We start from the raw sequence: 12,726 nt of genomic DNA, 5'->3' as shown, positions 1-12,726 counted from the left end.
TTGCTCCACTGGCCGAAATAAATGAGAACTCTAGTCACTTTCCAAAATAATTAAACCATCCATTATTATTGATATCCTGACCAAATTTTCCAAAACAATAAAACTTGATCAAGCAAGTCAACTTGGGGCAGGCAGACAAGGGTGCAATAAGCATTTAAGTTAGTTAATGCATAACTCCAAAAATATCAAATTCAAATGAATGAAGTTCTCGGGATGATCCAGAATTTGAATCGGGTTGGATAAGAATATTAGTGAGTCAGATCCAATTAGATACGCATGTTCGATAATTAATTATGGTCGGCTGAATCCACCAACTATTTGGGCCAAGAGAGGTGACACCAATATTACGGTGAAGAACATTCAAGCCAAACCTATACCCAAAAAGGACCAAAAATACTAAGCATGCATTTAGAGAAGCCAATAAAACTGCCTCACGCCGGCAGTACTATGTGAATAGGAGATGAGGAGCTGCCTCGAAAGCTCCGTGATATTCTGTTTTTTTTGATTTTATTGGATGTATTCGTACACATACCTTGTATAAATTACCCATAGGGCAAAAAAAAAAAAATATTGAGGATGGTTGGGTGCATAAGTGGGTTTTCTGGGGCACCGGTCTAATTAGGCACCAACCTTAGGTTTAGAAAAACAAGCTCATAGACTTTGACCACACCAATGCCTCCACAATACAATCAATCAAAACTCGCCATCTTGGAAGTCCCACTCATTGATATAATATTAGTTTTACTTGACCTCACCAAGTTGTCGAGATATCTTGGGCAAGTTTGAGAAAGAGAGAGGTGAATGGGATGGTTGTATGTAGACCATAGGTTGTGTATGTGAAATTGAAGGTAGTCACGTTTCCCCCCCACTAAGAGACAAAAGTAAAGATGGCGAAGGGGGGTTTTGGTTGAGTTTTTTTTTTTTTTTTTGTGTGTGCGTGTGAAGGGAGAGGGGGCAAAATAAAAAAAAAGAAAAAAGAAAAAAGAAAAAGGTAAGGGGACGTCCCTTTAGTCATTCAACGAGGGGGGGCGCCTTCCTTTTGTCTTGAAGCGTTGGCGTCGTCTTCACGCAGGAAACCTTTGTCTCCTCCCAATTCTACTTTATCTTCGTCCCCTGTTTGTCCACCATCTGTGAAGGCATTGTATATAACTCCCTCTAAGTTTTGATATTACAAGCAAACACATCTGTGTCTCAGAGGCAGGATGGGAAGAAATCCAAATTAATTATAATATTTTTATGTGATTTATGGAACATACAATCCAGAAGTAGAGTACTATTGAATGAACAGTTAGAACTTTATAATTAAAGTTTCTGCATATAACTATACTTAGTTCTAGAATATATCCTTGGGCTCATGTAATTCACGTAAAATATTATTGAATGAATGGTTGTGATTTCATGAATAAATAATATTTGATATTAGAAACTTTGTCATAGGACCGTGGCTAGTTATGTACCAAATCTGTATTTTTTCTCCTTAAAATATGATACAATTGATAGAATATGGCTGCATTAAAGTCAAAGAATGTATATGAATTAGACCATTTGCTTCAAGAGTTATACTACTAATCATGGTCAAATTTAATTAATCAAAGGCAATAGCCAAGACAACTATCATCAAAATATAACTATCTTGTTCGTTTTAAAATAAAAGTTATCCATGCATATGTACAGGCCTTACGGCGACAACAAGTAAACCCTAACATAATAACAATAAGTGGTTGTTGAAGAAAAATATCGACATTATTTTTTTATGAGATATCAGTGAAAGTTTTCTATAATACATGAATTTTTTGAGGACTTATACGTAATTATTATAAGATAAGTAAGTTTCACATAACAACTAAGTTTTTCTTCAGACTCATATCCAAAAGTTTATTTTCCTTTTGTTATTGGATGTAAACCCTTTACGCTCATTATATTTCCATGTATATGTTATAATTATATCTTGTGATAAAAATGCAAGCAAACTCGTCCTTGAAAAGCTATTTTAAGTATAACATATGGTAACAAGTCATTTTCAAAGTTTAACAACTTAGGTGTCATTTTACCATATAAAACCAAAATAAGGAAGAGACATCTATATCTATTGTTGGAAGTGGAGGGAGGCGCAGAAAGTATAGGATGAGAAAAGAGGAGGCAACAAACAAGCCCAATAAAGTAGTGTTGCTCATGAGAAAAGTTAGGTCATTACCTCATTTGGTTAGTAAATTAACCTAAAATGTTTGTTTTATGCTAATTTAAGAGGACCAACATGCAAATATGATTATGGGAATCTACATGGGAATAGGATAGTGTGCGGGGTCTACATGCATAAACCTCAAAGTTGGAGAGAGATATTGATCAAGACATTAAACCACGGAGATAAGGGGATGGGCGGGCCCCACGCCTCTGTTTATTTTTCAGCCGCCCAATTTGTCGTCTCCCCCGTCTCCTCCCTCTCTCTTTCTCTCTCTCCTCTCTCTCTCTATCTCTCCCTCTACCCTCGTTCTCTGTCCCTTTGCGTTTGACTCCTCTCCTCCGCCCTTTTCCCTCTCTGCCTCGCGTGCTCTTCTCTCCCTTCTCCTTCTTTTTATCCGTGTTCTCCTCCCCTCACTCTCCCTCCCATCGCTCTCTCTGTCTCTCGTCTCTCTGGCGATTCCCGTGAGTTCCTCTCCCTTTCCCCTGTGCTGGGATCCTTAAAGGCCGCTGCTTTCCGCGAGGTTGGTCTTGGAAACGAGGAGTATTCGATGAAGAAGAGGTGCCTTGCCTGAGATAGAGAGAGATATGGTGGGGTTTCGACTTCTAGAGCCCGTTTCATTAGTAAAGGCGCCACCTTTCTTTGGTTTTGCTGCTCTTCTCCTCTTTCTCTTCTTGTAGCTCTATTTAAGTCCCGTTTCCCCATGGCTGGAAGCAACGAGGTTAACGCTAACGAATGCAAGGTATTCTCTCTCTCTCTCTCTCTCTCTCTCTCTCTCTCTCTCTCTCTCTCTCTCTCTCTCTCCTCTCAATTTATTCCCTTTTTTTGCGAAATTGATGCAAAAATTTGATCGTTTTGTGTCCTTGAAATTTTGATATGCTTTGTTATCGAAACGTCTGATATTAGGGTTTTAAGATTTGTTCCGGTTTTTGGGGTTTTGTTGTGAATTCTTGGAACCCTGTTATCGGAGATTGTTTCCAATCTGATGCCGTTTTGCCTTCTAGGGTTTCATTTTCTTTTCTGATGATTTCTGTTAATTGTTAAACATTTTATTATATAATGAAAATAAACGCTCGAGATCACAGCGGCTTTTACAAACCCGAGAAAGTTTAAATCTTTATCCGCATTCTTTTCAATTCCCTCCAAGAAGGAGAAAAGAAGACAAGAAAACAGAAACAAAGACAGAAAAGCCTTTTGATCTCCATGTTGTCTTTATCTCTCTCCCCTGCTGAATAATGGAACAAAAAGTTTGAATTTTGATTCCTTATTCTCCTTTAGCTCGTCTATACATAGGAGAGATAAAGAGTAATCCCGAGGCCCTCCTGATCTCTTTCTTGTTTTGGGTTTTTCTCTCTTGATGCCTACAGATGGTGGTTCCCCTCAACACATGGGTCCTCATCTCCAACTTCAAGCTGGCTTACAACATGCTCCGCCGCCCCGACGGCACCTTCGACCGCCACCTTGCTGAATTCCTTGATCGCAAGGTCCCTGCCAATGTCTTCCCTGTTAATGGTGTAATCTCTTTTGACCTCCTTATTGATCGCGTAACGAATCTCCTTGCCCGCATCTACCGCCCTTCTCCCCCTACTCCCTCTGACTCCCAGAGACCATCCCTCCATGCTGACCTCCAATCCCCCCCATCCCCTGACCCTTTCCCTGTCATCATCTTCTTCCATGGTGGCAGCTTCGCCCACTCGTCGTCCAATAGCGCCATCTATGACTCCCTTTGCCGCCGCTTTGTCTCCCTCTGCGGTGCTGTTGTCATATCCGTGAACTACCGCCGATCACCGGAGCACCGGTATCCCTCTGCCTATGATGATGGGTGGACTGCCCTTAAATGGGCCTCCTCCGAGCCGTGGCTCCACAGTGGTAAGGATGCCAAGCTTCGGGTTTTCCTCTCAGGGGATAGCTCTGGCGGGAACATCGCACACCACGTCGCCGTGAGGGCTGCCGAATCGGGAATTGAGGTCTCTGGGAACATTCTCCTCAACCCCATGTTTGGTGGAAACCAACGGACCGAATCGGAGAAGAGATTGGATGGGAAGTACTTTGTCACGGTTCAGGACAGGTACTGGTATTGGAAGGCATTCCTCCCTGAGGGGGCGGATAGAGACCACCCTGCTTGCAATCCCTTTGGTCCCAATGGAATGAAGCTCGAAGAGTTACCATTCACAAAAAGCCTTGTGATAGTGGCAGGATTGGATCTTACCCAGGATTGGCAGCTGGCTTATGCCGAAGGGCTCAAGAAGGCTGGCCATGATGTCAAGCTTGTCCATCGTGAGCAGGCCACTGTTGGGTTCTACTTCTTGCCTAACACAGACCATTTCTATGAAGTAATGGAGGAGATAAAGAACTTCGTCAGTTCTAACTGTTAGTAAATACAAGGCTCTTCATACCTTACCTATAGATACGTAGATATATCTATCTATCTATATATATATATATATATCAGAAGCTTGACTTATATTACTCAGGGCTTTGTTTAGTTCTACGCAGTACAATGGGTGATGTAGTGCAGCTTATGAGATTCCTGATTCCTGTATGAGACTCCTGCTATCTCTGCTGCTTCTTCTGCTTTCTTACTGTGGCTAGAGGCATGCACGCATGTGATTCCAGAGAAGTCAGCTATGCTTGCTTGGAATTGTTTGGTTTGATTTTGGTTTTGTGGGTGGACAAAAGTTGCTTGCATTTGAGGATGAGGAGAAACTCACTAAACTGTTGTCTGAATTCTGAATTACACGTGACTTGGTTTGTGAAAGAAGTGTTCTTTTTGACCTTTATACTAACAGTCTTCAGTTGTGTTTGATCCAATTCCACGAATATGGTGAGGTTGGAAGATGCTTCTGAAACAACAGGTGACTTGGTCTGTGGAAGAAACAAGGGGTTTTCTTCCGCCGACCGACTGTTTCTCCGGTGGTATCTGTTCGATGCCATGTGTATAGTAGAATTCAGGAAGCTGGAGCAGATCCTGAATCTGGTTAGCGTTTGGTGGGAATGAATTGGGTACCCGGCTAAAGTTGTAATCGTGTTAATTATAGCAACATGGTGAACACTCCATGGTGTTATTATGTTATACTCTTTGGGATTCTAGTAATATAAAGATGCCCCATTTTTCTTTTCAATCTTGGCACTATCTTCAATATACACTGCATCAATGCCCTATTTCTTTGTATGATTGTGTTCTTGGTCTGATATGATGAATGATGCAATCATGTTTCTTTTCGTCTGAATTCTGGTACTGCTAATTGAAATCTATATAGTCCATTTCGATGTCCCTTTTCAGTTTTCTTTTTGTGTTTTTGGTTGGGTTGCAACCTCAATGCATTGGTCCTTGGTGTAAGACTATGGTGAGAGATGGCTTCTTCTGTTCTCCTTGCTGCAGTATGAGGTGCTCCCTATTTTGATCGAATCCTGTCGATAAACTAGGCTGGTCTAGTTGTTTGTAGAAGGCTCGAGTTAAATGGTAAGCTCATTGTGCAAATTGGTCCCATTTTTGTGCAGTGAGCGAGTGCTTAATGTGCTCATCGGCGGACTTCAAGCAAGCCTTTTGGTCAAAGTTTTGTTTCAGAAAGGATAGTTTTGGTTTGGATTTGGCTTATTCCGTGATGAAAGTTAAACCAGTGAAAGGATTAAGGAAAAAACAGTTGCAGTAACCAGAGAGGAAGAAGTGGTCAGAGAGCAACAATGAGTTTAGATGCCACAGCCTATGAACTTATCCTAAATATTTTCCTCTCTCTCTCTCTCTCTCTCTCTCTCTCTCTCTCTCTCTCTGTGTGTGTGTGTGTGTCTGTCTGTTTGCATATGTATCTTTTGTTTTGTAGTTTCCAATGGGAGCGTTTGGATTTCAGTCAGTCCATTTCTTGGCAGCTTCGCTGGAGCAGTTGTTCTCATGTGGGGGAGCTTTTTGGGAGCCTGCGAAGCCTCAAGAACACATGGTTTTGTTCTGTTTTGAAGGGGAATCCACCTACCCTTTGGAATTTATTGCAGTGTTCTTAATAGTGGAATGGGTTTACGCAGTATTAAATGCCATACACAGCTAGGCCTGATGGAGACTTGGGTGCCCTGCCATTTGCTTGACTTCTTCTCTTGGCTTCTCCTTGACAAATGGCTAAAACTGGTCATCCATGCTTCAGAAATATAGTTTAACGCCCCTTCCCTCTCTCTTGGAGTCTATGAACCACAGGATATAACAATGCTTGCTTTAACAAAGCACAAGGCAATGCCTTGTCCTTTGCAATGGACTTGCTATGTCTTTTCCACTCAGGATGGCCAACCTTGGATCACCTCCTCGTTCTTAGTCCTTTTTAAATCTATATAGAGAAATTAAGTATGACCAACAAGATAGGCATCATCACTCACCTAGCAAGTAATCTAACAATATAGACATTAAAGGTGACATCTTTATATATGCACACGACGTAAAAAGTGATGCATACACTTTGGCATTCATGCGAAATTTCCAAATACTGGCGGTACCATAATAAGAGAGGAAAACAAACACTTGTACACACATATGTTTGTTCAAACCATAAGATCATATTTGATTATTAGAATGGAGATCAATAGGGTTTTCCTATTCATAGAAATCGTCGAAAATGATTGATCTCAATATCTGTGTTTGAGTATGTCGGGATAATCTCTGGAGAATGAGCCAAACCTGATACTAATGATATATAATATAAATACTATTTAAGATATTAATATTGACATTAATATAATAACTATTTAATCAATATTAATATGACCAATATTAATAATAATATAATTTATATAATAATATGATAATGATTTCAAAATAAGATAATATAAACAATGAAGGAATATAATAATAACATTATAAATTACAATTGCATGAGTTGTATAATTATGATAACATAACATACTATATTATTTAATAGCATAAGTATTGCTAACATAGTAATACTGAAATTAACCTTCTAAGATTATATATTAATCTTACGCAATAATATTCTATAACAAATATTTTCTATATTAATAGAAAATTTATTTATATATTATGTATTAATATTAATAATACTGTAATGATTATAGCAAAAATAAAATATAGGTAATATATTTTATGATAATAGAAATATAATATCATAATATATTATGGATTCATCTTTTTTAGCAATATGCTATCAACAACATATGCATTATGAATGTAGTAAATCAAGATTAACAAAAATATAAAAGGCTAGATTTGAAGGCTAAGGTGCTTGCTTGTGACAGACTTACTAGATATGGGATTAGAGTTCTAAGTTGTTGCAACTCGTGAGGCAAGGAAGATGAAAGATTGTCTCAGCTATTGCTTCATTGGTTGCATGCTCGCTTCATTTGGTAATATTTTTTGGGGTTATTTTATTTTTTTTCCTGATATGCTTAGAAAGACATTTGATCAATGGCATTGCCATATGCGTAATGTTGCTTTGTGGAAGTTATAAAATTTATACAATAAATATAATATATGTTATTTGATAGATAATGAACTACTATAATACAATAAATAATTGGATTTAATTATACAATATATAAAAATAACTTTTTTTTTTATTATTCAGGTGCATGTTCAAGAGTAGGAAAAAAATGCCATGGAATGTGTTTACTCCTCTTTATGAGAATCCAATTCCTTTTTGAAATCAATATTTTCATGTCCAAATAAACTACCAAACATAGAAGTCGAGACCAAACATGGCCTTAGTGTTTTGGGCATCTGAAATCTTCTTAATTTGGATAGCATGTAAAGCACCCATACAAGTCTAGAAAAATTGGCAGAACTGAAAAAAGATGGGGCATAATAAGCCAGAATGGAAGATTAAAGATAAAAACGATGTTAACCAGAGTCTAATAGTCTTAATAAATAGGGATAATTTATATCACCACATTTGGTTGTTATATCTATGGATAGAACTCCAAGGAGACTTAAAAAGCCATCAAACACTCTTCTCTTATAAAACTACTGAAATATAAAGTGGTGCACAAAGATTTTCTTTTAGGAACACATTGATAGTCAATTGGGCATTTGGATGGCCTAATATATTATACGGTGACAGCATGTGGAGCATCCATCCTTTATAGAAATTGGCTATGGAAGATAGGACATAATAGGCCAACAAGAAAGATTGAAGATAAAATGCTATCGGCCATAGATTCATAGTCTTAATTAATTAGGCCAAGAAGAAAGATTAAAGATAAAACAATATCGGCCATAGTTTAATAGTCTTAATATATTATATGGTGACAACATGTGGAACATCCATCCTCTATAGAAATTATTTGCAGAAGATAGTGCATGATGGGCAGAAAGAAAGATTCAAGATACAACACTATTGACCACAGTTTCATAGTCTTAATTAATCAGGATACTGAAAACCACTTTCTTATTTGATTTTCATATTCATGGATCAAAACACCATGATGGAAATAATCAGTGCATCAAACCTAAGTGATGATCATACAAGTGGAACCTAAGCACTTCTTACTGTTCAATGAGGTGTCTGGATGCTGCCATATAATATTCAAGGATAACAAGAGGAGAATCTCTTCTCCTTACTGTGAAATTTGGCAGCACTTCTTTGTACACCAGAGAATGGGACAAAATATGTCCGAAAGAAAGATCGGAGAGAACAAACAGTGTAAACCATAATCACATTCTTTAATAATTAGAGATATCATAAGTCTTCTTACTTAGTTGATGATTGTCGTATTCATATGTCGAACAACGTTGGAATGCATGCTCATTTCCATTGATTTTTCAGTGTTTAATTATCCGGAAAAGCTTTATTAATATCGACAACCATATTCCATGCATGATTGGAGTCATCATATAATCCTTAAGACCAATACTTATCAGCTTGACGATTAGGAGATCAAGCTCTGAAATATCCACTTGCAACTCGACATTCTCAGGTTGCATCTTCTAAAATCCCATTCACCTGCTTTACTACAAGGACCTCAGCCATTCTCAGTATAACAACATAGTTAAAATTAAAGCAAATGATCCCTCTATGATGAGTAGCATTAAAATAGATCATCATGGCATTCTCATGGTTCCTGTTGAGCATTTCATTTGTCTCAATTTTAGCAGTTTGTACTCACGCAGCATATTACTGAACGAATTGCATGTACAAGGTCGCAACAAAAAAATACAGCATAAACTACAGTATTGATGATGACCCCACAGCTTGTCCGGTGGGGTTGCAATTTTTGCCGAGTCCGGTTTGGGATGTTCCACAAGGACAAGGACTTCAAACATATTTGGAACATCTCTAGTTATGAATAAAAGTTGTTCGAACTTAAAAACTAAAAGTGCATGCCCATTGATTAGGGCTAAAATCAGATCGGATATGAATTCGATACTAGTATATTCATATCTATTTTATTTTGTTTGATGAATACAGATACAGATCTTAGTTGGATGCAAAAAATTTATATCCATATTTGTTTTAAACGGATATGGATACAAATCAAATACTGAAAATATTGATATAAATATGGATATAAATCGGATAATTGAACTTTATGACTAGAGAATCAAAGATATTAATAAGTGGATGATAAATCAAGTTAATAGCATATTAATGCGATCATTTATTTTTAAAAAAATATTATTAGGGTCATATAAAATTAAATAAGCTTATAAATGGAATCGAATTTTCGGATACGGATAGGATGGTTGTCTATCCATATCTATATCCATTTTTCTTTGATAGATATAAATACAGATATGGATATTATTTGGATATATAAATTTTTATCCATATTTGGATATGAGAATGAATCTGGACGGATATTATCTCATCCACTTTCACTCCTATTGTCAACTTATTTGTACAAATACTACTAGATTAAGAGATAACAAGCCAAAAAATTAGAAAGATCATATACACATGCACACACATGCACAAGAATATATACATTGATACAAGTATACATCTTTTTGATTTTTGAATTGCTGGGTTCCTCTCACAGGATAGCTCTAAGAAACATATCTACTAGCTTTTTCATAAATTCTCAGGAGACATCACACAAGGCCGCATCCATGAAACATGTCATGTTTGATTTTTCAACTCATTAAATATGTAATAATATCTCTTTAAATATGGAATAGGATTCTCTTATAGATTCATATATAAGTGTTTTAGTAATAACAATAACAACAACAACAACAATAATATGAATGAGGACTTGTCCTAGATGTCACACCCCTATATGCTTAGCAACCAAATGCTGCGTCTCAAAGTATTGGGACCTAGGTAATAATGGCACAAGTAGGCTATCCAACATCTGATGTTTTTATCAATTCTATATGTCAGTATAAAAGATTTTCCACAGATTTTTATTATGAGTGATTTTTTTTTTATTGTTGTTTCAGTTCCATCTTTAAGAGAAAAAAAATTCTAAAATCACTTGTATTCATCCTGAATTTTTAGATTTCCTTTTCTCAATGTTTGTTCTGCATTTAATTAGTCTAAGGATGGTTCCTTTCACATTTTAGCTTAAAAACGTTGATCATGAGGCGACCAATTGTGAAGCATTTTATTATATTCTAGCAATTATTTGCACATGTAAAAATTCTTCTTCAATCAAATCTTGAACAATATTGCTTAAGACTTGGTCCATGAAAGGCTGTTTCTTTTAGCCTCAATAAAAGAGACTTCACAAATCACTAAGTGATTAAAAGGAAAGCAAAATAAATAGATGCCAAAGAGAATAACTAGACCAAAGGTAGCAAACAAATCATAGATTTTCTAGATCCTGGATACCATGTGCCTATCTAACATGTGCATGGTGGGTATGCCCTAGATTCCTTCCTATAGGGAAGTGTAGGATTAGGCCATCATGTCTAAGGTTGAAGAGGGCACCTGGTCCTTGAGCCTTCCCCAACTAAGCTACAAACAAAGCAACAAACTCAACTATATATGGCAACTAAAACATCATAAGTTTCAAGTCTCAAATCAAAATTTTCTAGAAGATGTGGTCACCTATAAAAAGAGGGTTAGAACTGTGAACTCTAGTGGTCTAGATTCACCAATGATTCTTTTGGTTCAAGAAACAATAAAGTGGAAAGAAGAGGAGTGGATAAAGCAGCTCCTTGGAACCCTGGACCAAAGTAAGGTTTGAGGATACTGTTGGGAAAGGCTCAAGACAAGAGAAGAAGATATATAATGCAAACTATAATGCAAAGTATGCTTCAAATATCTCATAACTCAAATTAATTCTTTCCCATGCTCATGACTAGAATTACTAGTAAATCTACTTAATATGCCAACAGCACATGCAATATTAGGTCTAGTATAGTTCATTGCCTGCATCCAACTACCAATAATCTCAATATATTGTTCTTGATTAATAGGCTCACCATTATTTAACAAAACTTTATACTGCGGAGTTATAGGTCTTTTGCTAGGTTTACAATCAAAATAAACAATTTTTCTTAAGATTTTTTCAATGTACTGAGATTGTGTCAACATAAATTTATTATTCCTCTTAATAACTTCAACACCTAAAAAGCTTTTGTTTCATCAACATAAAGAGTAATCAAAAACTTATAATCTTTAGCGCATTTGACAAACACACAATTTTCAACTTTACTACTCTTAAAACTAAATTTCTTAATTTTCTTCTTAAGCTTTTTATACCATTGCCTAGAGGCTTGTTTAAGACCATATAAAGATTTTTTCAACTTGTAAACTTAGTTTTCTTGGCTTTAATAATATACTTGTCATGTTGGTAAATATAATTTTTTTATTTAATTTACCATTTAGAAATGTAGTTTTAATATCTATTTGATAAATAACAAGACTATATATGAAAGCAACAATGAACACAATTCTTATAGAAGTAAATTTAGTAATAGGAGAGAAAGGTTCAAAATAATCAATACCTTCTTTTTGGTTATATCTTTTAGCTGCCAACCTAGTTTTGTATTTATCAATGTTACTATTTGATTTCAGTTTCTTCCTTAATATCCATTTGCAACTTATAGGTTTGATATTAGGAGTGTTGGGATCATGGGGCACAAGAATGAATCTTCCCGGCTTACAAATTAATATATATTCTCATTCAGGCATTTCATCAAACACATCACAGGCATAAATAGACAAGCACAGAGAGACAAGGATTTACGTGGTTCGGCAGCAAGTGCCTACATCCACGGGGAGGAGGAGCAATCCACTATATCAACTGTCCCAATAAGGTACAAGCAAAGCTACACAAATGCCTAAAATATGGGCTGCCGAATGATCACAAGAGGAGGTAACAGTAAATCGAATATAAGGCAAAATAACCGATCGGACCAACCTTTCTTCCCTTCTTTCATTGTGAACAGCAAGAGCAAGGACGCACGGAAATAAGAAGCCACCGAGAGGAGTCACAGCAAAAGAAAGGAGGTCTCTTGCAAGCGGAAGATCAAAAGCAGATGCCTGTTGTTGCCGGGAGACCGAGAGCACAAGAGAGAACGAGAGAGGATAGAGGGCAGCGATCGGGATCCCCCTCTCTCAAAAAACCCTTAACAAAAAAGAGTTTTGGCTGCCTTATATAAAGAG

At 36.7% G+C, this 12,726-nt stretch overlaps 1 protein-coding gene across 1 annotated transcript; it reads left to right on the top strand.

Moving 5' to 3' along the window:
* The first annotated feature begins 2,402 nt into the window (after positions 1–2,402).
* On the top strand, positions 2,403–5,301 carry LOC103710942 (gibberellin receptor GID1C-like). The gene is made up of 2 exons (XM_008796877.5): positions 2,403–2,921; positions 3,547–5,301. The coding sequence occupies exons 1-2, from the start codon at positions 2,883–2,885 to the stop codon at positions 4,552–4,554; spliced, it is 1,047 nt and encodes a 348-aa protein (XP_008795099.1). The 5' UTR covers positions 2,403–2,882; the 3' UTR covers positions 4,555–5,301.
* Positions 5,302–12,726: the final 7,425 nt, after the last annotated feature.

Source organism: Phoenix dactylifera, chromosome 2 (assembly GCF_051530095.1).
Source record: "Phoenix dactylifera cultivar Ajwa chromosome 2, Ajwa_hap1_PhDact_Kaust_v1.1, whole genome shotgun sequence".
Classification (NCBI taxonomy): Eukaryota; Viridiplantae; Streptophyta; class Magnoliopsida; order Arecales; family Arecaceae; genus Phoenix; species Phoenix dactylifera.
Note: the sequence above shows the minus strand (reverse complement) of the source record. Positions and strands in the feature narration are given on the sequence as shown.